The sequence below is a fragment of the Protopterus annectens genome, chromosome 3.part1, assembly GCF_019279795.1.
Source record: "Protopterus annectens isolate FY-2018-M chromosome 3.part1, PAN1.0, whole genome shotgun sequence".
Taxonomy (NCBI): domain Eukaryota; kingdom Metazoa; phylum Chordata; order Ceratodontiformes; family Protopteridae; genus Protopterus; species Protopterus annectens.
In genome coordinates, this window is record NC_056732.1 from 732,727,893 (window position 1) to 732,751,761 (window position 23,869).

At 37.9% G+C, this 23,869-nt stretch overlaps 1 protein-coding gene across 1 annotated transcript in view; it reads left to right on the forward strand.

The window, feature by feature from the left end:
* Positions 1 to 23,869, forward strand: part of PKHD1L1 (PKHD1 like 1) — a 1,597,738-nt gene that overhangs the window by 793,123 nt on the left and 780,746 nt on the right. The window contains exons 29-30 of the mRNA XM_044066249.1: positions 6,146 to 6,268; positions 7,210 to 7,315. Of these exons, the coding sequence (XP_043922184.1) occupies positions 6,146 to 6,268; positions 7,210 to 7,315 (229 nt within the window). The remainder of the gene's footprint in view (positions 1 to 6,145; positions 6,269 to 7,209; positions 7,316 to 23,869) is intronic.

A 23,869-nucleotide genomic window follows, 5' to 3' on the forward strand; every position in this document is an offset into this window, starting at 1 on the left:
TCCCTAACCATATATTCTAAGCAAATAAGTATGTGTCGAGTGGTAATGAAGGAAGGACGTTATGTTTGTACAGGTAGGATAGAAGAACTGTTTGGATAGAATGTGATGACTATAGTCTTGCCCTTCTAAGCTTCAATCCAGGTGGTCTCTACTCAAGGGTGGATTCCCAGTCACCACTTGCTCTAATACAATGAATTTAATGTTGGAACCTGGACAAAGAAGGGAATGCTTAAAAAAAGCATTAGTTTCTTTCTGCTTAGCCATGTCATATAAGTGTTCGTAGATCCGTCTCCTGAATTCCCTTTCGGTCTTCCCCATGTAAAAACTCAAACACGTGGTGCAAATACCCAGGTATACCACCCCTTTGGTTCCACAAGAATAGAAACCAGTTGGTTTCATCCTGAACCTCCTGGATGGAATATACACGGAATCAACATTCATTAAGGCATGGCATTGGCTGCAGGAGCCACATTTATATGTGCCCATCTTTGGTTGTTTCACCTTCATTTTATTATCTGGTTTCCTTTCAAAAATTTCTTTGAAGTTGATACCTCTTTTCCTAACAAAACTAGGTCTAGGGGGTAGAAGGTCCTTGAAATCTTCGTAAAGGGCTAGAATAGGCCAGTAGTTTCTAACGACTTCTTCCATTTCCTTGGAGTTGGAAGAATACGTGTATATAAAGCTATCCGTAGGGTAGTTGGATACACTGGAAGTTGATGGAATTGCCAACTCTGGTCCTTTTCCCAGAATAGGTGTATATAAGGTTTTTCTCAGTTCTTTGATCTCATCAGCTAAGCCCGTAAACATTTCTAGGGGGTATCCTCTTTCCAGGAACAAGGCTCGCAAGGTTTTAACTTCAAGCTCAAAGTCCTCCTGGGTGCTGCAGATTCTACTGGCTCTTATAAGTTGCCCTTTAATGATTCCCCTTTTCTGATATAGGGGATGTGCACTGTCAAAATGTAACAATGAGTTAGAAAATGTGGGTTTACGGTATAATTTAGAATGGAAAGTGTTCTGGTTAAAGTCCTTGAAAAGAGTAATATCTGTAGGAAACCAGTAGTAGTACTGATGTATTGAAAAGACAAATGTATTTTCCCATTTATGCAACACCACATTGGCATAGAATGAGGCACAGGATGCCATTGCCTGAATAGTTCACCATTGAAAAAAATAAAGTTGTTCAACAGGACGATCTCCATCAACTCCGTCAGTAAGTTGGTGAGCTTGTTGTTAAGACTGGTTTCATTACTGAGAAATTCCGTAAACCATTCTAGACCTTCTTGGTGGGGAATACTTGAAAAGAGGTCCTTGATGTCTATGGTGATCATGATCAAACAGGAATAGCAAACATGGCTGAGAAGAGGCATGAAAGCCTTGGATAGGTGATCAATGAATTTTCCTATTGGCTCACGACTATGGGTCTGAACCTTAAAGGATAAATTCCTTTATGGGTTTTGGGAATCCCAAACATGACCGGTATCTTGGGTTTTTCTACGTGCAAATAATTGTAAACCCTCTCATTAATTGCTTGCTGCAGTAGAAGATCTTTTAGATAGTAATTAATCTGAGCAAAAGCAATATTGACTTCATTTCGAGATACCGTGTCATATTGTTCGTTGTCCTGGAGCATGGAATAGTAGTAAACATGAGCACCACCCTCCACCCATGATCCTGACATTCTCATTCTTGAGATGGTTGATAAATTCAATTTCTTGCGTGGATAGATTACATCCGGAGGAAGGCTGTTTATCTTTAGATAATTTTCTAAAATCATTTTCAACCAGTTTTTCAAAGAAGAGAATTATTGGGTGGAGAGGGGGATTAATTAAACTACTACGAGTTAACCCTGTGTCATCAGATTTTTGCCCCTTAAAGATTTGTGTCAGGTTCAAACTTCTAGTGAAAAGTTTCAATTCTATAAGTGCTTGAGTCAAGTTCATTGATTTATAAGGAACAAACTGTAAGACCCGGGTAAAAACGTCAAATGCACATTCTTCCAAGTCTAAATCTGTGTTTAACTTAGTACAATTCCTTCTGGTACTACTGTGTTGTTAATGATTATGTCAGGAAGGTTCCAACATTAAATTCATTGTATTAGCGGGACTATTAGCATTAAACCCAAGACTATAGTCATCACATTCTATCCAAACAGTTCTTCTATCCTACCTGTACAAACATAACTTAGTATTTATTGGTTTCTATTTTTATAATTCCTACGTTCTTTTTAATGATTTGATAGCTAGATACCTGGTTTTGGAGAGCTTTTTGAATAACAGGGCAGATGTGAACAAAGAAAAAGAAAAAAGATTTTTATTATAAATTAAGACTGAACAAAAGGCTCCCTAATACTTTAACAGAGTTTTATCTCCCAGGATACCAGAACACCTAGATAATTTTAAACTCTTTTAATATTGATTTTATTATACTGAAACAGTGTTTATTAATTTTATGTATCTACTTTTGCAGAATCAATAACACAATATTTTTATTCCATGTTTTAATTAATGCAAAGCCCCTTTAAATACCTGAATAATTGATTAGTACCACTTGTTCACAATTAATGTGATACTCATGGTTATATAAAGGTCTGTTTTACTTTTTGCTGCTTTTCTGCCATGGCTACGGAACAAGAAAGCTTCAACCCTGCATTAACTCCTGAACTTTTGCAAGGTAATGTGAAGGATATGCCTGTTAGTCGCGCTGAGTTCAACCAAGTCTTGGTTGCACTGAAGGAACTAACTAACTTGTTGAAACCAATGGGGGCAGGTTCACCAGACATTGCCTGCAACCAGCTACACACACCCAAGTCCACGGAAAGTGTGTTTCCAGTTTTGGTGGAACCGGAGAGTGCTAGAGATACAACATCACCTACCCACGATGCATTAAATGTTGGGCTACCTCGTGCTAACAACAGTCAATGTCAGGGCACGTTTAACAGATTGGATATGGGTGCACGCTCCAAAACAAATGGATTAAAATGGGCTGACCAATGCTTTACATTTAATAAAGGTACTGTTAACTCTCACAACATTTCAAATTTTGAACAGGACATGGATGTTTTTAATGATAAACTATATACTTTAAGAAGCACACAACTCGAAATTGACTACTTAAATGAATGTTAACCATGTGCAGCAGGGAACAAGTTACTATAACAATCTATGCGATATTTTTGATAAAGCTGGGCTAGAAATGCTCATTTAATGATTTGTGAATATCAAGTTAAAGCACAAGCACTTTTAAATGATTTGGATATGTTAAATAATAAATTAACCAATGATGCTGATTTTAATGCTTTTAAGCTGGATTATGATAATTTATTTAATAATGTAGATTTATTCTGTGATAAAATACTTAACAGAAAGTTAAGGAAATTGGAAAGAGATCTACTTGAGTATAGGGACGGGGTAGCATACCAAGCACCTAATTGACACAACAGGGGGTTTCTAATAAGACTAGCACTGTTACCATTGATAGGGGTGATGACATTCAAGAGGAAACGGAGGAACCATTAAGGAGAAGTGAGAGGTTAGCGGAAAAAGGTAGAAGGGCTAACACTAATAGAAACAAGTACCCAGAACATGGATCCCCAGACACTAAATGATAATAACATTACTAAAGATTTTATACCTACAGAGGATTTTGTTTTTAATTTTAATTTTGATCCTGACATAATCATTAACAACACAGTAGTACCAGAAGGGAATTGTACTAAGTTAAACAAAGATAATTTCACAATATACAATTACACAGATTTAGACTTGGAAGAATGTGCATTTGACGTTTTTACCCGGGGCTTACAGTTTGTTCCTTATAAATCAATGAACTTGACTTAAGCACTTATAGAATTGAAACTTTTCACTAGAAGATTGAACCTGACCCAAATCTTTAAGGGGCAAAAATCTGATGACACAGGGTTAACTCGTAGTAGTTTAATTAATCCCCCTCTCCATCCAATAATTCTCTTCTTTGAAAAACTGGTTGAAAATGATTTTAGAAAACTATCCAAAGACAAACAGTCTTTTTCTGGATGTAACCTATCCACGCAAGAAATTGAATTTATCAACCATCTCAAGAATGAGAATGTCAGGATCATGAAACCGGACAAGGGTGGAGGGGTGGTGCTCATGTTTACTAGTGAATATGAAGCACACATCTATTCTATGCTCCAGGACAACGAACAGTATGACACGGTATCTCGAAATGAAGTCAATATTGCTTTTGCTCAGATTAATTACTATCTAAAAGATCTTCTACTGCAGCAAGCAATTAATGAGAGGGTTTACAATTATTTGCACGTAGAAAAACCCAAGATACTGGTCATGTTTGGGATTCCCAAAATTCATAAAGGAATTCATCCTTTGAGGTTCAGACCCATAGTCTCAGGTGCGGCAGGCATAAGTGAGCCAATAGGAAAATTCATTGATCACCTATCCAAGGCTTTCATGCCTCTTCTCAGCCATGTTTGCAAGGACTCCTGGCACTTTCTTCGCGATGTTCCTGTTTCCTGTTTTTTGCCCGACTTGATTATGATCACCATAGACATCAAGGACCTCTTTTCAAGTATCCCTCATCAAGAAGGTCTAGAATGGTTTACCGATTTTCTCATTAATGAAACCAGTCTTAACAACAAGCTCACCAATTTACTAACGGAGTTGATGGAGATGGTCCTGTTGAACAACTTTATTTTCTTCAATGGTGAGCTGTTCAGGCAATGTAAAGGGGTCACTATGGGGGCATCCTGTGCCTCATTCTATGCCAATGTGGTGTTGCATAAATGGGAAAATACATTTGTCTTGATACCGACATTTGTATCCTCTGGGGAGGCTCAGAATGTGAGTTTAAGGAATTTTTTCAATACATCAGTACTACTACTGGTTTCCTACAATTCACATACACTGCTAGCTCTCACAAGCTTCATTATTTGGATATTACTCTTTTCAAGGACTTTAACCAGAACACTTTCCATTCTAAATTATACCGTAAACCCACATTTTCTAACTCATTGTTACATTTAGCACCCAGGAGGACTTTGAGCTTGAAGTTAAAACAGCCTTGTTCCTGGAAAGAGGATACCCCTAGAAATGTTAGCTGATGAGATCAAAGAACTGAGAAAAACCTTATATACACCTATTCTGGGAAAAGGACCAGAGTTGGCAATTCCATCAACTTCCAGTGTATCCAACTACCCTACGGATAGCTTAAGATTTCAAGGACCTTCTACCCCTAGACCTAGTTTTGTTAGGAAAAGAGGTATCAACTTCAAAGAAATTTTACCAGATAATAAAAGAAGGTGAAACAACCAAAGATGGGCACATATAAATGTGGCTCAATGAATGTTGATTCCGTGTATATTCCATCCAGGAGGTTCAGAAACCAACTGGTTTAACACTTATATGACATGGCTAAGCAGAAAACATTAAATTCATTGTAGGACCTCAGGGGTGGTGACTGGGAATCCACCAAGCTTAGAAGGGCAAAACTATAGTCATCACATTCTATCCAAACAGTTCTTCTATCCTACCTGTACAAACATAATATATGGTTAGGGACTTAGTATTTATTGGTTTCTATTTTTATAATTCCTACGTTCTTTTTAATGATTTGATAGCTAGATACCTGGTTTTGGAGAGCTTTTTGAATAACAGGGCAGATGTGAACAAAGAAAAGAAAAGATTTTTATTATAAATTAAGACTGAACAAAAGGCTCCCTAATACTTTAACAGAGTTTTATCTCCCAGGATACCAGAACACCTAGATCACCAATGTTTTCAATAGCAGAATTTTAAACTCTTTTAATATTGATTTTATTATACTGAAACAGTGTTTATTAATTTTATGTATCTACTTTTGCAGAATCCAGCTCTTAACAACATTTTTAATAACACAATATTTTTATTCCATGTTTTAATTAATGCAAAGCCCCTTTAAATACCTGAATAATTGATTAGTACCACTTGTTCACAATTAATGTGGTACTCATGGTTATATAAAGGTCTGTTTGCAACTTATCTTGCAACTTTAATGACATATTTCCTTTGAATTATTATGATAAAAGTTAAAATGTTGATTAGCTGATGAAGAAGGAATTATCAGATAACATGGTATAATCCTGCTCACTTTGTAAATGATTTTGTCTGTACAGGTGAATGATTCTAAAATTACTGGTGTCAATGCTAAGCTGACTGCTTCAGTGGTAAGAGAAGGTGGGATACTGTACAGTCCAATTATGGGAGACATGCTGCGAACTCCAAACCCAGCACCTCAGGTATTTACCATACAAACCTTCTGATTTCATGGAATGTCAGATTGCCCAATAGATCGTACATAGCCAGCTTTTGAATGAAAGTTATAGAAGCAATATAGAGTTATTGTGTTTGACAAGACTGAGATAATTTCAATTTAAAAGACTTTTTTCAGTAATTGCTTAAATTGGAGATGTTTTTTAGAGGTCTAACTTCACAAACAGAAAGCATGTGTTGCTGTTTAATGGTCAGGAAATGTGAGAAAATTCAATAATAAAATGTTGATAAGTTTTTTTATTATTTATATGAGAACTACAGAATAGAAATTATTGGGAAGTGGTATTTATAAGCATTAAATTCAAATTAATTTCTAGAATTTGCAAAATAAAAATAACTTAAAAGTATATTTTAAATAATTATTTAATTTTGTGATACTATATTACTTTTTTAAATTCATTTTGCTAAATGTCACATCATTTCATACCTGTTTGTTTAGTTCTTTATTTCTTCTTGTCTTTTTTCCCATTATTATAAATAGTACAGAGGATACAGTATGAGCTATTAGGATAGGCAAGGTACTCTATGGTTTTACTGATAATGTTAGTTTTGTTTAACTGATGTTGTAAAATAATCATATATGTATTAATTCAGCTTGAATGATTTAATGCATTCTGTAACAAACTTTTGTTAAGCACCCCTAAGTGGTGTTATGATCTGGTCTCACACTATAAAACTGCTTACAAGTTTAGCTTTTTCCTGGTATTGGAATGTAATTTTGAAGTCCATGCACTACAAAATGTATTACATATATACACATTTATAAATTTGGTATGACTGTGGTGCATATAGTTATAATTTCATTGTACTAACAGCTCACATGCATCTTGGTAGGTTTAAATTCATTGTGTCTAAATACCCAGTAAAAGTGTAATGTTTACAACTGTTTTTTATTTCTTTTGTATAGGTGGAAGTTTTTATCAATCGTCTACCATCTATTTGCTCTGGCAACTGCACTTATAAGTGGGACCCAAGTGCTACTCCAGTTATTTCATCTATTAATCCAACAACAGGTTGGTGCATACAACTAAATGATAGGATGCTTGCATAACACATGCAAACAGCTGTATTAGAAGAAGCACATTTGAACAACTGTTACTATATTTCAAAATGAGGTGTGATTTTATATCAGTAAGAACTGTTGTCTCTGAGATACAGAAAGTATTTTTTGTTTGCTTTTGGCTGTTTCATACTACCACATGTTTATGAGACCCACTTAAGTTGTCATTATGCCTATTTCCTATCCTGAAAATGGAAGAGCTTTGCGTGGCAAGTTGTTAAAACCAATGACATGCTGGAAAGTGATTCTTATTCCTGTTTATGCTCTGCCCAGAGATCTGTGCCCCCAAAGCATGATGTGCAGTAGGGTCCCTGCTAAAACTGAGATGACAAAATCAAAGCTACTGAGTACTGCAAGCCCTAAAGCCATTTTTAGGGGTGTTTACCCCCTTCACCCTTAATATGGGGGGGGGGCTTTGTCTCTCACAGTACTGCTACTTCTGAATCTTCCAAGAAAGGGTAACTCAAGATTAGTATATACATTATCCACAGTTGAATATTTGGTTTCATTATTCGGACAATCGCAGTTTTGTTCCTCAGGCTATCAAGGGAAATCCCACACAGTGATGTTATTATTATGTGCCTCCATGCATTCTTCGCTAATGTAGACATATCTGGTACTCCCAGCAACTGATGAACTGATACTACAACCCCTACTATGTACCTTGTCGGGTACATGGTGCAGAAACCCTTTTATTGCTGTTTTTGTTGTCTGACTGTTGAGTCTGACTCTTTGTGATATCAGGCTCTGTAGCACACCAGACTTGTGTCAACAACCCTTGTTTAAATTATTTCAAATTCATATTCATTACTTCAGTAATGTTGTCTATCCATCTTAACCTATCATTGCCCTATTCTTATTTTTCCCTTCCATTTTTTCAGCATCCATATCTTCTTGAATGAATCATGGCTTTGTAGTCTGTCACCAAAGTAAAGTGTTAGTTTTACTATCAGACATTCCAGTGAGTGGTTTGGGTTTTTTTCCTTAAGCATTGTCTTATCTGGTCTTATTTCAGTTCATGGAACTCTTGAAAGTTTTCTTGAACACCTAAGTTCAAAAGCTTCAGTTTCCTGGCATAGAGTCTTATTTATGGTCCTACTCTCACAGCACTTGTTACTAGTAAAACCACAGCTTTGACTATACATATGGTTTTTAACAATGTGCTGTCTTTGCTCTTTAAAATCTTATCTGGATTTGCCATAGCCTTCCTTTCAAAGCAGTACACCATCTGCAGGGATTTTTGACTAATTTGTCACTGCTTCCACTTTTTCTCCATCTACATGAAAGTAATTGGTAGGGATAGATGGCAACATTTTATTTTTTTAATGTTGAACAGCAAGCCAGCTTGTGTGTTTTCTAGTTTCACCTTCATCAACAAGATATTTGATACTTTTTCCTGCTTTCAGTCATTATAGTTGTCACAAAAGGAGATACCGTCAGCCCAGCAGGCTGAAATTTTGTAAATAATTATATGTCATTTGTGAATATTAGCATGGTTTATATAGAAGTGTAACAAAAGGGAGATACTGCCAGCACAGCTGTCTGGAATTTTGTAAATGGTTGTGTCACTTGTGAATGTCAACATGCTTCATGTAAGATGCTTGTGCTACAGATGTATTAGAACTGTATGTCATATTGTACAGACGTGAGATAATTCCACAGTAAAAGACCACCGACCAACGAAGTATACTGAAAACTGTCTTTAATAGACGTGACAAAGATGAAATGGTTAATACCAGGCTTTATCAAGATGCATGTTAAGAAAACCCAGTGCTTTATATAGTCATTTGCTGATCACCTGACATTTTATGCATGTGGATGGCACTTCACAGCTACTGATCTTTCGTTATTGCTACAGAAAGTTGAATACTGTACAGTATTTTCAGGGTTAGCTTGCAAGTTTCTAGCTGGGTTTTCTTAACATGCATCTTGATAAAGCCTGGTGGTCTTTTACTGTGGAATTATCTCATTTCTTGGTTTTGTGACTAACTGCGACTTTGCATATTGTACAGACGTGCTGAAGAGATATTTTGTAAAGTACTGAGCAGAAATGTATATACACTGTTGTAACTGTTTAGATGTATATATATTAACATGGGAAACTGGAACAAAGGAGATTATCTTGCAAAACTTCAGAAGTATAGTTGAAATTAAGTTATTTTATGGCTGGGCCATAAACAAAAGATGTTATCTCTCAGTTTCAGTGCAGTAACAGACACAGTGTCTAGAACTAGAAGTTTTTTGTATTGTCTTTAAAGTGTTTATTGTTTTATGACTTCCAGGATCTGCCTTAGATCTAAGAAGGGCCCTTGTTTATGTGTTTTCGCAGGTAGCTGCTAAATGCTACTAGCTGCATCAGTGGGGTTTTCACCTGGGATAGACTCACATAACAAGAAGGGATGTCATTCTGCAAGCTATCCCAGCAAAATATTTGGGATATTAATTTAAGAGCTCTCTGAGAGAGAGATTGGGCATTTTTTGTATTTTGCCTTTGACCTGACAAGAACATCCACTCACAAAATCTGCCTTGTTGATCTGTAAGTAATTTAACTAGGATACAGTAGTTTCTCTTAGATACAGTCAGAAATATAGTGAAGTATAGCTTAGATGTTTTCTTTATTTGAGACTGTCCAGCAATGTTGTTTTAAATATTTCCTGTGATTTCGAACACTGATGTAACTTTGATTATTTACTGAATATTTTCTTGTTCTTCTATTATTTGTTATTAAATATATTTAAACCTTTCATTGTGGCTGAGATTTGTGAGACATATTTAAGTTCTGAGAGTACTTATATACTTATTTGGTGACCACTCCTAATAGCCTTGCTCTTGGTCAAACTACCATTTGTATTGATAGTAACATTACACAGTAAGATTGGACACCCTTTGTTAAGGGCCTTAAAGTAGCTGATAAGGACATGGATGGTGGCAGTGATAACTACCTTATAGTCTGGGCAGAAGGGGGAATAGCTTGTAAACCTGTGCCAGCCTTTCCCAAGTGTGTGTGTATAAATCAAACCTCAAAGTGTGTGTGCGTGTGTTAGCTACTTGGGCAGGGATACAAAGCATTGATTGGACAGAGAGAATGCTGGCGATCTTGGCGTGGCCAATCAGCTGAGATCTCAACTCTATAGCTGTGCCAGTGGGGAGTCTTACTGGTGATCTGGAGAAAGAGGGAGAAACCAGCCCCAGACTGACTGTAGTTTCTGTGTGCTCTTAAAGGAAATTGCACTTGATGCAGAGAGCTGTATCTGGAAATACTGTGTGTGTACTTGTCATTCCCCCAATGTACGTCCCTCACTGGTGCTAGTGGTGAGGATTGAGGCTCCTTGATTACTGGGCCAGTGGTGGGGCATCACAATAATATAATCATGTGCATATCCAAGGCTGCTAATATTTCTTTCAGCAGTTTTGATTCCAGCATCTAATTCATCTAACTTGGCATTTTTCATGCTATATTCTGCATATTAAATAAACAAGTAAGATGGCAATATACAGCCTTGTTGTACCCCTTTCCATTTTATATCAGTCAGTTATTCCATAGTTACTTGTAAATGTTGCTTCTTGCTCTGCATACAGATTATTCAAGAGGCATATAATGTGACCTGATTCCTGCTTCTCAAAGAACTTTCCAGTTTGTTATGGTCTACACAGTCAACGTCTTTACTGTCATCAATAAAACCAAAATAAATATCTTAATATATTCTTTGCGTTTGTGCTTGTTTTTGTTGTGATTTAAGAGCCCAGAAAGGATGAGTTCACTTACCCTTTTAACAAACAAACAAACCAATAAAATAGATAGAACACATTTTTAGGGTTATTCCTAAAAACTACAAAGATTTCCTGCAGTCAGTAGTACTGAATCTTCCCCCTCTGCTTGTTGTCTGCTGCTGCTTCCTGGTCCCCATCAGTCTAACTGTCTACTCCTTTTGGTCCTCAGCTGACCCAATCATTCCCCATCCTTTCTGGTAAAGTATCCCAAATCACACTGTTGGAGTCTCAAGTTTATCTTTTCATCAGCTTGACCATCTTGTCTGATTAGGCCCCATATAACCTATTTGTTTCTCATTGCATCTGATGAAATGTGCCAAATCATACTGTAGGAGTGTGAAGTTATCCTTTTCTGGGGGATACTGTGTCAATAATCACATTTTATTTTCAGGTAATCAGAGATGAGAACCATTTGCTTGTTACTTTTGTTGCAGCTACTGAGCATTTTTCTTCTAAAATGCCAATTGCCCCTCCTCTCACAAGTTTGGGTAGCAGTGTGCAATCCATGCTATGCTGATTTTTATGCAAGCATTCACATGTACATCCTCACTGCATTCTGCTGCACAATGGTCCTGCTATTGCAACAGTTCCAGTGGTTCCTTCCAGAGAGAGAGAGAGAGAGAGAGTGTGTGTGTGTGTGTGTGTGTGTGTGTGTGTGTGTGTGTGTGTGTGTGTGTGTGTGTATGTGTGTGTGTATGCGTGTGTATGATCACATGCATGTGTGTATATCTGTGTATGTATGTGCTGCAGTATTGCCATTTGCAAAAGTTCTATAGTCCGGTATAACTCCCCCAGTAGAAAGGCAGTCAGTAAGGAAAGTTAAAATAAAATTAGAAGAAAACCAGTGTATGTAGTTTATTGCTTACACAGATACACAGTACACTTTTTTGAAATTAAGACATTCAGGCGTACTTTCCTGTATTCCTGAAAATAAGGTGGATGATGGCAGTTAAAAAGAGGGAAAAAACAGTGTGTTTGCAATGAAACAGGAAAACAAATGTGTTTGCAGCTATATATTGCTTACATTGGTCTGCAAAATACTTCTGTAAAACTCATCTGAGGTACTAGAAGGCAGCTGCACCATCTTCACACAAGCAAATGCATATATACTCACACATAGGGAATTGGAAATCGTTATTGCAGTGCCATCAAAGCACAATGTTGGGGAACAGGCCTTAGAAGCTAAACTCATGTGAGTTGGAAGACTGATAAACAATGGAAAAGGGAAATCGGCAATAGAGACTGTTCATTAAAGTGCAGGAACAATCCGCTGTTTATTAAAGGATGATCATGATCATCAGACTTTCTGGATACAGACACAACACTGTGATGCACAAAGGATTAGAAAATCAGGAATCAAATTTGCAGCATAATGACACTGCTAGCAAATTAATAAAGAAACAAATACAAGAAAAATATATTCATGATATTTAAGACCCCAGCTATGATCCTGAATTCCTACCTGAAAATGGACAGTAAATCAACAGTAACTCTGATGAGTGGTGAGAGAGCTACAGGAGAGAGGGCTACAGGTGAGAGGGCTACAGGTGAGAGGGCTACAGGTGAGAGGGCTACAGGAGAGAGGGCTACAAGGGAGAGGGCTACAGGAGAGAGAGCTACAGAAGAAAGGGCTACAGAGCAGAGGGCTACAGGAGAGAGGGCTACAGGGGAGAGGGCTACAGGAGACAGAGTTACAGGAGAGAGGGCTACAGGGGAGAGGGCTACAGGTGAGAGGGCTACAGGAGAGAGGGCTACAGGGGAGAGAGCTACAGGAGAGAGGGCTACAGGTGAGAGGGCTACAGGAGAGAGGGCTACAAGGGAGAGGGCTACAGGAGAGAGAGCTACAGAAGAAAGGGCTACAGAGGAGAGGGCTACAGGAGAGAGGGCTACAGGGGAGAGAGCTACAGGAGAGAGGGCTACAGGAGAGAGGGCTACAGGAGAGAGGGCTACAAGGGAGAGGGCTACAGGAGAGAGAGCTACAGAAGAAAGAGCTACAGAAGAAAGGGCTACAGAGGAGAGGGCTACAGGAGAGAGGGCTACAGAAGAAAGGGCTACAGAGGAGAGGGCTACAGGAGAGAGGGCTACAGAGGAGAGGGCTACAGGTGAGAGGGCTACAGGTGAGAGGGCTACAAGAGAAAGGGCTACAGGGGAGAGGGCTACAGGAGAGAGAGTTAGAGGAGAGAGGGCTACAGGAGAGAGGGCTACAGGAGAGAGGGCTACAGGGGAGAGAGCTACAGGAGAGAGGGCTACAGGAGAGAGGGCTACAGGAGAGAGGGCTACAGGGGAGAGGGCTACAAGAAAGAGAGCTACAGGAGAGAGGTTTACAGGGGATAGGGCTACAAGGGAGAGGGCTACAGGGGAGAGGGCTACAGGGGAGAGGGCTACAGAAGAGGAAAAAAAATACCACTGGAGAAGGGACGAAAGTATAGATATTTTGAGGAAAGTGAAGGTTTGTTGTACTGGGAAGGGGGGAGGGAGACTCAGGCTTGTACCTTTACAACAGCAAAGGGTGAAGATAGATGAGTATCAACATTGGGACAGGGTATCACCATTTACTCCAGTAATGCAGACTTACAAGACTCAATTAGAAGGCCAAGTGGATGAAGAAGAGCTGTGAACTAGACACAAGTCAGTTGCATTCACATCAAGTGATTACTTCAGCATGGAGAACAAACCTTTTAGTAATGGTAATAGTAGCTCAGGTAAAGCTATGAATGATATTACACATCAGCACATCCCTTCCCTCATTTGGTAATAGATAAAAGACTTACAATTTGCCGCACATATTTTATTTATGCTTTTCATCCATTATCTGCAGTCACAAGGCTAAGTGCCAGATCTCTCAGCGAAGAAAAGCAGCAGTGGGAATGATAATTAAGGTATAGTATAAATCAGGATGTAATGTTTGTTTGGTGGAGGTGTTGGAAGAAATGAAAGTATTGCAGAGGTGAAGGATGATATGAGTTTGGTGCTGTAAGTGTGTCACCGCAAAACTAAGCTACACACAATTCTTTTTGTTTTCAGTTTTTTTATGACCAATTAAACATAACAACCACACAAGACAATTCCAGTCTTGCTGTCATGCATAATCATAAATACCATAACATCAACCTCTTCTGATAGCATTGCTCTTAGAAACTTGGGACACGAATCAGAAAAAAAAGTCTGATGTTCCTAAGAGTAGTCATCAAATGCCATTCTTGTAGTGCTTTTATCAGATGCAAAACTATAAACCACACTAACCTGAGGCAGAATACATAAGCAAGCTCAGTTCAGACCTGTTAACCACTAACCTGCTGTTATTTTTAATTTTGTTGAACTTTAGCTTCCAAACCTTGATGATATATTGGTTTATTTATTTATTTTAGCATAAGTACTAACATATTAGATTTTTATTACATGATTTCCAAAGTATTGCTGTCCCACACCTCTATGAATCTATATGTAAAATATATTTGAGGTTGTGAATGTTTTATTCAGGAAGACAGTGTGCATCACCTCTTATGTGCTTACCAGTGGGCAGGCTACATAATATATATGTTTTTTTCTAGCTACTGGGGGGGGTCACACTTTCACCCATAAATCCCACTTTCTTTTCTTGCAGCATCACTGCAGTAGTAAAAGCTGCTGAAGCAGGAATGAGTTTTTTTTTTTCAAATTTCACACCAAGTAGGTTTTAGGACTGAGAGCATACTAACACACTGAGTCTCCCCCCACCCCCCGAGATGCTCAGGGAGAAGAATACAAATGGAGAATTATGCAATGATTACAAATATGGGTTGCAGTGTTTGATGTGATTGCAAAGATTGTGAATATTTTTTGTAGCAGGCTTTGCACACATTCTAGATTTGGTGGGAAGATATAGATGTATCATCACTCAAGATTTGTATGTGCAAAGCTTAATCTCTGCTGCTTGCAGTCTGTACTTACTTCACTTAGGCAGTTAGATCTAGAAAGTTTTTGCAACAACAACTTTATTAAAACCATTAACTTTAAACAAACATAGACAATAGACATAAAAGTGACATTAAAATGAGGGCACTTTAACAACAGGAAACAAACATGGCCAAGAGTTTCACACCAGTACAAGTAAAATATATTCCAATAGCCACTAAAACAGTTTCTATATTCATGAGTATGAAAATGAAGCCACGCATAATGTTCATAACTACAGAAGAGAAAAGTAACATCACAAGAGTCAGATCTACAGTGAATGAAAATAATATCAAACTTTATTAAATACACAATTTTAATCCAGGTTTTTCCTGCCTCATTTAGTTTACAGTTTTTTTCACTTTCAGACCTAGAAGCCAAACCTTTAATGTTCATGTCCTGGTAAATTAGCCCGCATGGCCCAAGAAGTAGCTTCACATATTTTGTCCAAAATTGCCCTGACACCGAGGCAAGACTAGACCATACACAGGTAGATTGCAGATTAGTAGTTATACCTCCAACATCTACTAGTTGTTGTAATACTCCTTTTATACAACCACTCTAATGAATTTTGCTGTTACAGTAATATTTTATACCATGTAAAAGGGTGCGCCACTGAACTACCACCCACGCATAGACATTTTTAGGCAACTCTTTCCCAAGCTGCTGTTCCCAGGCAAATCTAAAATCTGAACTAGGTTGATCTTTGAGATCAATTAATATTCTATATAACTTTGCAATGGAACCGCTTTTAAATGTCCTGCTTATCCAAAAAGCCAGTATAGGCACCTAAAAAAATCCAAGGTTGATATTGGGAAGGTAGCGACCTTGGTTTCCTGAAAAATAGAGCTCAGCTGCAAGTATTGCCAAAATTTGAAATTCTTATAATTGGCCCTAGGAATACAGTCTTGAAATGAAGGGAATTCAGTAGTGTCATCCCAAACTATATTTCTCCAAAGGAAAGAGCCCATATTAACCATGTCTTGCCAGAAAATACTTTCGCAATCGATCTGATACCAGTTTTAGTCCCATATCCGATCCCATATCCAAAGGTAAATAGCATGCCTTTTATTCATAATCTACCTGCTAAGCCAACCTTCCATAATCCCCCCAACCTCAGGGTCCCATTTCTCTCCTCTCTCTCATTTGCTCTAGGATGCAACTGATGTTCATGTTTAATGAAGATCTCTGGGATTAATCAAATTGGAGCAGTAACATTGTCACCTGAAGTACTTGACTTAATGCCATAGCCATAGCATACATTGTTAAATTTGGGAGCTGCAGATACCCCCTTGGTAAAAGAAGTTATAATTTTTTCCTAGATCTTCTATACATAGTAGAGTTCCATAAGAAACTCATTATAGTTTTCTGAAATGTCTGCACAAAAAAATACATTTCAGTAGCCAAAATATTTTAACTGCATTGATTCTGGCTAAGAAGTCAAGGTGTTGTCATTCTTATTCAGATACCATCCTTTTAGACTCCAGAAGATATATATATATACATATATATGGGTTCACTTTATAACATCGAAATACTGAAATGTCGAATTTCAGTATCTCGAAGCTATAAAGTCGAATGTTTGAAATAGCGAACGTTCATAATCATGAATTTCACATATGTCGAATATATGTCAAATTCACGGTTATGAAGTTGCGCTACGTAATGTCCAGGTTTGTGTTTTGGTGGTGTGTGGTGCTATGTGTGGATGTAGGTGTTATGTCAGGTAAGTGAGTGTTTTGTAAGGGTTTTGAGTGGGAGTTAGAGTGTGTGTGAGGGATTGGAGAATGTGCGTGTGTGAGTGAGCTTTTGTGTTGTGTTTGTGCGATCTCGGAGTTAGTTTATATAAGTAGGGGGGGTGGGGGTGCAGGTGGGCTTGCCCCCCTGCTTATGTGTGTGTGAGTTGTGTATGTGTGTTTTATTTTGTTTATGTTGTGATATGGGTGTTGTGTTGTATGTTTAGTGTAGTGTGTGTGGTGTTTTCGGTTATGTGGTTTTGCGGTTGTTGTTTGTCGGTGTTTTGTGGATTCGGTTTTATAGTCTCGAGATACTGAAATTTGATATTTCAGCATTTCGAGGTTATAAAGTGAATCTATATATATATATATATATATATATATATATATATATGTATATGTATGTGTGTGTGTGTGTGTGTGTGTGTGCACGTCTATATATATATACTGACCATCTAAAAAAACTCCAGCTAGACTCTGTGGCATATTGTCTACTCAGAGGCGATCTCTGCTTAACATACAAGGCCGTTTCAAACCCTAAGCTATTGGACATGCTCCACTTAAAGAAATCCCAATACCTCAGAGCCACATGCTCCAGGGATCTAAACCTTGTCATCACAATGAACAAAACATGCTGGAGGGATAGGTTCCTGACCGAGAGACCCCCCCCCATACTCTGGAATAGACATACATGTTAAGCAGAGTGCCTCCTTGGCGCTCTTCAAAAGGAACCTTGATGATTGGATGAGAGATAAGAAATTCACCTCAGGGATCACGTCAGTCACCCTGCTAAACAGGGGTCCAGAGAAGTAAATATTGCGGGAAGAAATATCCAGGGAATTGTTATGGCTAGGCTTGTATAGGCCCTAGGGCCGATAGCCTAGTACCAACCTATAAACCTATATATATATATATATATATATATATATATATATATATGCATACGGATCCCATTCAGAAGATCAAATCTTCTTTTCAGAAAGTCAAATTTCGTATGGTCGAGACCACATGATCAACTTTCTTAAAAGTCAAGAGTATTTGCACTGAGATCATGGGACTGAAGATTTCCCCATTTCCACTTTCTCCATTGTAGTGTGATCTCAGAGTTGGTATATATAATGTGCAGGGAATGGGGGAGCAGGAGGGCTTGAATTCCTGCAAAGACAGTTATTTGTTTATTTTGTTAAATTGAACTTTTTGGAAAATTTATCATATGGTCGAGACCATATGAAGTTCAATTTTCAAAAAATCAGTCATCATATGGTCTCTACCATGTAAAGTTCAACTTTCAAAAAGTCGATCTTCTGATGTATATATATAGTTATCTATAAGAACATCTATTTTTCTATATATATTATAGATAGACAGTTATACCCATCTGTTTATATATATATATATATATATATATATATATATATATATATATGCATGTGTATATGTATGTATGCATGTATATATGTCCAATTTCCTCTGTCATGTTCGACTACTTAAAACAAATGGAGTTAAGAAGAAATACTTCCTTTTATTCAAGAATAAACCTAAACTCTCACCAAACTTTGTTGACATGTCCAACATTAATTTTAAATTGTCTTGTGGATTGAAAATCCAAGTCACACCATCATCTCCAAACCAAGAAAAAGGTATCCTGTTACCATTGTAGAATGTGATCTCATAAGTAGAACCTATTTGATGCAGATATGTGGCGTAAGTGATTATTGCCAAGGCAAAAACCATATTAGATATCAGGAACCCTGGGTGTGTTCCTATTTACAAAGGAAAGGCATGGGGAAGTACATCATTAGTGCTGATCAGTGCAAATGGAAAGGTATATAGTAGTTTTTACCTTTCCACTAATGCACCTTTAATATCATTGGCCTTATTGACTGTGAAAGAAAGTTCCATTCAAGCGAGACAAAAGCTCTGTGTAAGAATAACAGAAGGTACCCTTGGGAGGGGACTTGGGACATGCACATTGAATTCTATTAAGCCATAACCTAGCAAGGTATATCTTTCATAGGTTCATAGATTGGTACTAGACAAACTGCCCTTGCGACGCATTTTAAGCCTAGCCAATTATCCCTTGTGAGACTCAAACCCTGCACCTTGTGTTTGTAAGGCAAACACTTTAGCTATTAGGCCACCATCCCATGCCTTGACTACTTTTCACAAATCTCTGGTGATTTGAGGGAATACGGTATGGAATATATCTCCTTAGCTACTTAGTTAAGATCTTGAAATAAATCTTAGATTCTAATAAAAACAGAGAAATAGGTCTATGCCCCACAGGAATGGTCATATACTGACCCTTCTTGGGTATCAGAGCAGCAGGTAACATCCTGGAAGAGAACGGAATGTGATCATACTTCTTCTCACTTTGTGAAAATACATTAAGCGGTCAACATATTCAATGTAGAATTCAGTCAGTAATACAGCTGGTATAGCCACTTTACCCTTAGCCATGCACCTAATGGTTTGTTTTATTTCTTTAATAGAAATAGTACCATTTAATTCGGTCAGCATTTCATGTGATAATTCTGGCAGGGTAATGCTATCAAGAAAGAAGAACATTTTAAAACTGAACAGGGCACACCATCTTGGAATGTTTTTAGGGTACAGTAAGGGTAAGGACAAGACAATTTAGTCATTTCCATGGGATGCTTTAAAAAGGAGATTAAGGAGATTGGTCATGCTTTGGTGGCAAATTATCGAAATGCTCATTTTGCTAAATTAGATGTCTTGTCTGACAAAACTACTAAACTTGAACTGGAATAGGAGAAGCAGGGTGGCAAAAATATGCTTATTCAAGAGCAATTAAAACCACTTAAAGGGAACTATAAAATGACTGAATTTAATTCTGTGGCTAGTAGATTGCATAAGTGGAAGAATCATAATTGGGAAAAAGGTATTTTGGACCCTCAACTTTTAGCCTATAAACCTAAGGGCATGTGAAGGGAAATGCAAATTTTGGCCCTACAGGTTGCCTATGGTTGTTTACATTCTGACATATACACTGTAAATCAAACTCATTTCTATACCTCCCACCTGTCCAGATTTTTGCAGAATGTCCAGAGCTTTCCCTCATATTTTTGGTATGACTGTCATAAAATTTGTGGTTTTCTGGCAAATTAGTGAGGATTGAAGTCACTGAATAATGACATATTTGAGTTTCAGACTTCATATCTTTCAGAAAATGCATGCTAACACAAATCCTGTCATTCTAACAACTTTTTATGTTTATAAGAACAATATTTAAAATCTGTCCCTATTTTTGGGCCTTTGCCCCCTATTATTTTAGTCTTTGTCCAGATTTCTTTCTGTAAGAGGTTGTGAGGCAGGGTTCCTATCACGTCATCGATCTTTTTCAAGTTCAAACCACATATCATTAAGACCATATGTTCAAATTTGTAAAAGTTCAAGCGTGTGAATGGAAATCTCCATAGGTGGAGGTTTCCATTTATTTCAATGTGGTGCGATCTCGGAGTTGGTACATTTAAGTAGCAGTGGGTGTGGGCGGCACAGCCCCCCACGAGGTGGGTGCAGGGGGATTGCCCCCCTGCTTACAACAGTTTATTTTGTTGTCCGTTGTGTTTTTTTTTTTTAAGTAGTCAAAGTTATGTAACTTCGAACATAATGGTTCGACCATTAGGTGTTCGAAGTTACATAACTTTGACTATGTGATATAGACTCTGTGAGGCATGTGCAGCACTAGCTGTATGTTTTGTTCTGAAGATCAGAGATTTTTGCTCCATGCAGTGCTAGCAAGTCTTTATGTGCACTAGCTTCCTTTCCATGCTGAGCAATTGCAGCTGTGTCCTTTGAATCATCTTATATATGTTATCTGTTGATTAACTAACATAGATAGGTCCATTACACTGCATGTGTCCTTCAGCTGCCATATTAAAGATATCAGCCACATGGACAGAGGAACTGGAGAAAGAAACACTAAACTGTCTTGAATCAGTGACTGTTAAACTGAGAAGCAAACATTCACAAGAAATGGCAATGACTAACCTATCAAGTTAGGCAAAAAAGAAGCTTCACTCTCTTAAACCACTAAACAATACAGTTACAACCCCCCAAATGACTTAACAACTCATGACAACATGTTGACATTATGTATTCCTGTGCATGTGTACTTTCTACTAGGATATCATCAAACACTGTCCCCTGCTTGTCTCCCAACTCCCTCTCAGTCCAAATGAACCTTATCCAGTGGGATCGGAAAAGGTGTCCTTACCCTTACTGTACTGTACTATCCTGGTAACTTATGTTCTTCTCTAACAACTGTAGGTTTAACAATAATTCTGTCTAACAAGTGATTACCTTACCTTCTGTCAGATTAGGTAATCTGAAACGTTTGCAGTTTCAAGGCAACCTGTTATTAGTGTAGTACATCCCCATGTTAGTTGCTTCATGTGTTTTTTTTTTTGCTCTCAACCCCTTCACTGAAGACATTTGGCCCATACAAATCCCATCTGCTTACAATGGAAACATTTTACTCCAACGCCTTGATCTGAACTTAACCAGCAGTTTCTCATTTACCTGTGGAACATGATGTGAAGGCGTAGATTGCTCCATGGTTTCCTTTTTACCCACATCTATGCTGGGTAGCACTTTCTTGTGCAGCTGTGCCCTGCTAGCTAGGAAGAAGACATAATTTTCCCCACATTCCTAGCACTGTTACACTTCCAGTCTGTTAACCAGATACTTATGTTCTCAGGCAAAGTATTGGTAATATGGCCACCAGCTACATTTACTACACTTATATATCAAAAACATATTAACCGTTACCCTCAAAACAAGGCAATATTAAATACGTATATGCCAGTAGTAGCCTAAGTAAAACCTATTCAAAAGGTAAAGACAAGGGTAGAGCTGTTGATATTTCTCTTGTACCAGCATCTCCTTCCTTAGTTTTATTGTAATATGATCACTGGCTACATATACCACACTAGCAATTCAAAAACATTCCTACTATTTACCCCTAAAATAAGACAAATGTTAAATATGTACATGGAAGCAATAACTTAAGAAAAACATATTCAAAAGGTAAAGACAGCAAATAGTGCACATTCCAATATGCATATCCTTAAGTGAATACAACAGAGTCACCAGTCACAAATATTTAAAAGTGAAAAATAAATTATTTACTTGAAATACATAAAATTAGGTGTTGTACTTGATAAAATTAAATATACAAGCAACCTTAGACTTCACAAGGAAAATACAAAATAAATGTGTTTAAACAAATGGCACAAATAAAAATTTCTAACAGATGGCAGGGCAGTACATATGGAAAGCATGCCAGTATATCTGGATGGTAGCACAAAATGTACAAATAGCAGGACCATATATATATAGATGATAACATTGTATAGCTGGATAATAGCACTATGCATATATATATATGGTAGGGCAACATTTAGCATAGCAGGGCAGTATATATGGATACAAGGACACAATGAATGGATGGCCTGTTCTACATTTTAATGCTGCTTATAATTCCAAATAAATTTGCTTATCTGTTTTAAAATGTTTTGATTGTGTTTCTTATACTCCTGCACCGGGATTGTGAAGTACATAAACTTGTGGCACTGTGGTGGTGGGCTCATTATGCCAACCAAATGGGAGGTGATGTAAGGGTCTGTAATAGATAAGGAGGAGCAGTCAAGTCTAGGACAGCATAACAATGGGGGTTTAGCCAGCTAGTCAGAAGTGGACACATTCACTTTGCCTTAGTTTACAAGTGAGGTGTCGTTCTTAGACAAAATCTTTATTCTGCTCATTGACAAAGTGTTTGAGTGAGTTAGGTGACTGTTGTGCATGCATTCTATTGAAGTCAGGATAGCATGAAGGTTGGGGTGCTTGTAAGGTCTAACCTGGTTATTAGCACATAGAAGTGGGAAGCTGAAGACCGATGAGAGTACCCCCGGTGAAACCTGAAGGAGGTGTGAGCATATGAAGGCTTCAGCAGTTACTACTGCAAGTTCATTGGGCCAGAGGTGTTTACCACTCACTAGGAGGTGCACCACGACAGAAGCATCACTGACTGCTGATTTTGAAGTTTGTTTAACCACCTGGATGCTCAAGTCACTGACATTTGTCACAAAGGCTATAAATGTGTGTTCATGGTTGGCTAATGAGGGAGGCTCAACGCTCTAATTATAAACAGTGCATTTGGGTGGGAAGCCAGAAGATGTGAACTCTTATAGTGGGCTTGGTGGTATGACTTGGAGATTTATTCAGTTATACTGTGCTTGGGTAGCTAGACAAGACCTTTGGATGTGAAGGTGTGGATTCAAAATCCTGACAGTGGGCTTTGATGGGAGACCTATGGCTTTAACCAGTCAATGTATGCTTATCCAGTGACAAACCAAAAGTTCTGATCTGATGAAATATGTTTGAGCAATGCCAGGTTTATTCATAAGCTAACTGTCTGTGGGGATGGAAATCAATAGGCTTAAAATACATTACTGATCACTGACAGGATGGGAAAGAGGGGAAGCATGTATGGGACATTCATCAATAACATATTACTCAGTTGTCCAGATTTTTTGCAGAATGTCCAGACTTTTGGCTTATATCATTATTTTAGGTTTTGTCCACATTTCTTGCACTAAGAGGTTAAGAAGTATGATCACTGACTAGATAAGAGAAATGGGAGCCACGAAGGTCTCTCCAATAGCAGACTAGTAGGCTCAGAGGAGCCAGGAGGCACAGGACTTTCTTTACTGACATATGGGAGTTGGCTGGTAGAAAGCACTGATTGTTACCAGAACGGTGAGAAAAGCCAAGTACAAAAGGCACTCACAGGCCAGGTATGGAGCAGGACAGCTAATCACTTATGGTAGTCCAATGATTATTTGATTGAACTGGTGAAGGGATCAAAAAGGAATCCAACTTGCAGTGGTTAGCTTTGGTGTTATATGGAATACTATAGGCAATTACCCTAAGGATGGCATTCTGTTTGCCACTGGCCTTTTTAAAAGCCCACAGCCCTAGTCACCAATAGAACAAGGTGCATATTAATGTGGCAGCCACATATGTTCTCTTTAGTGATAACTGA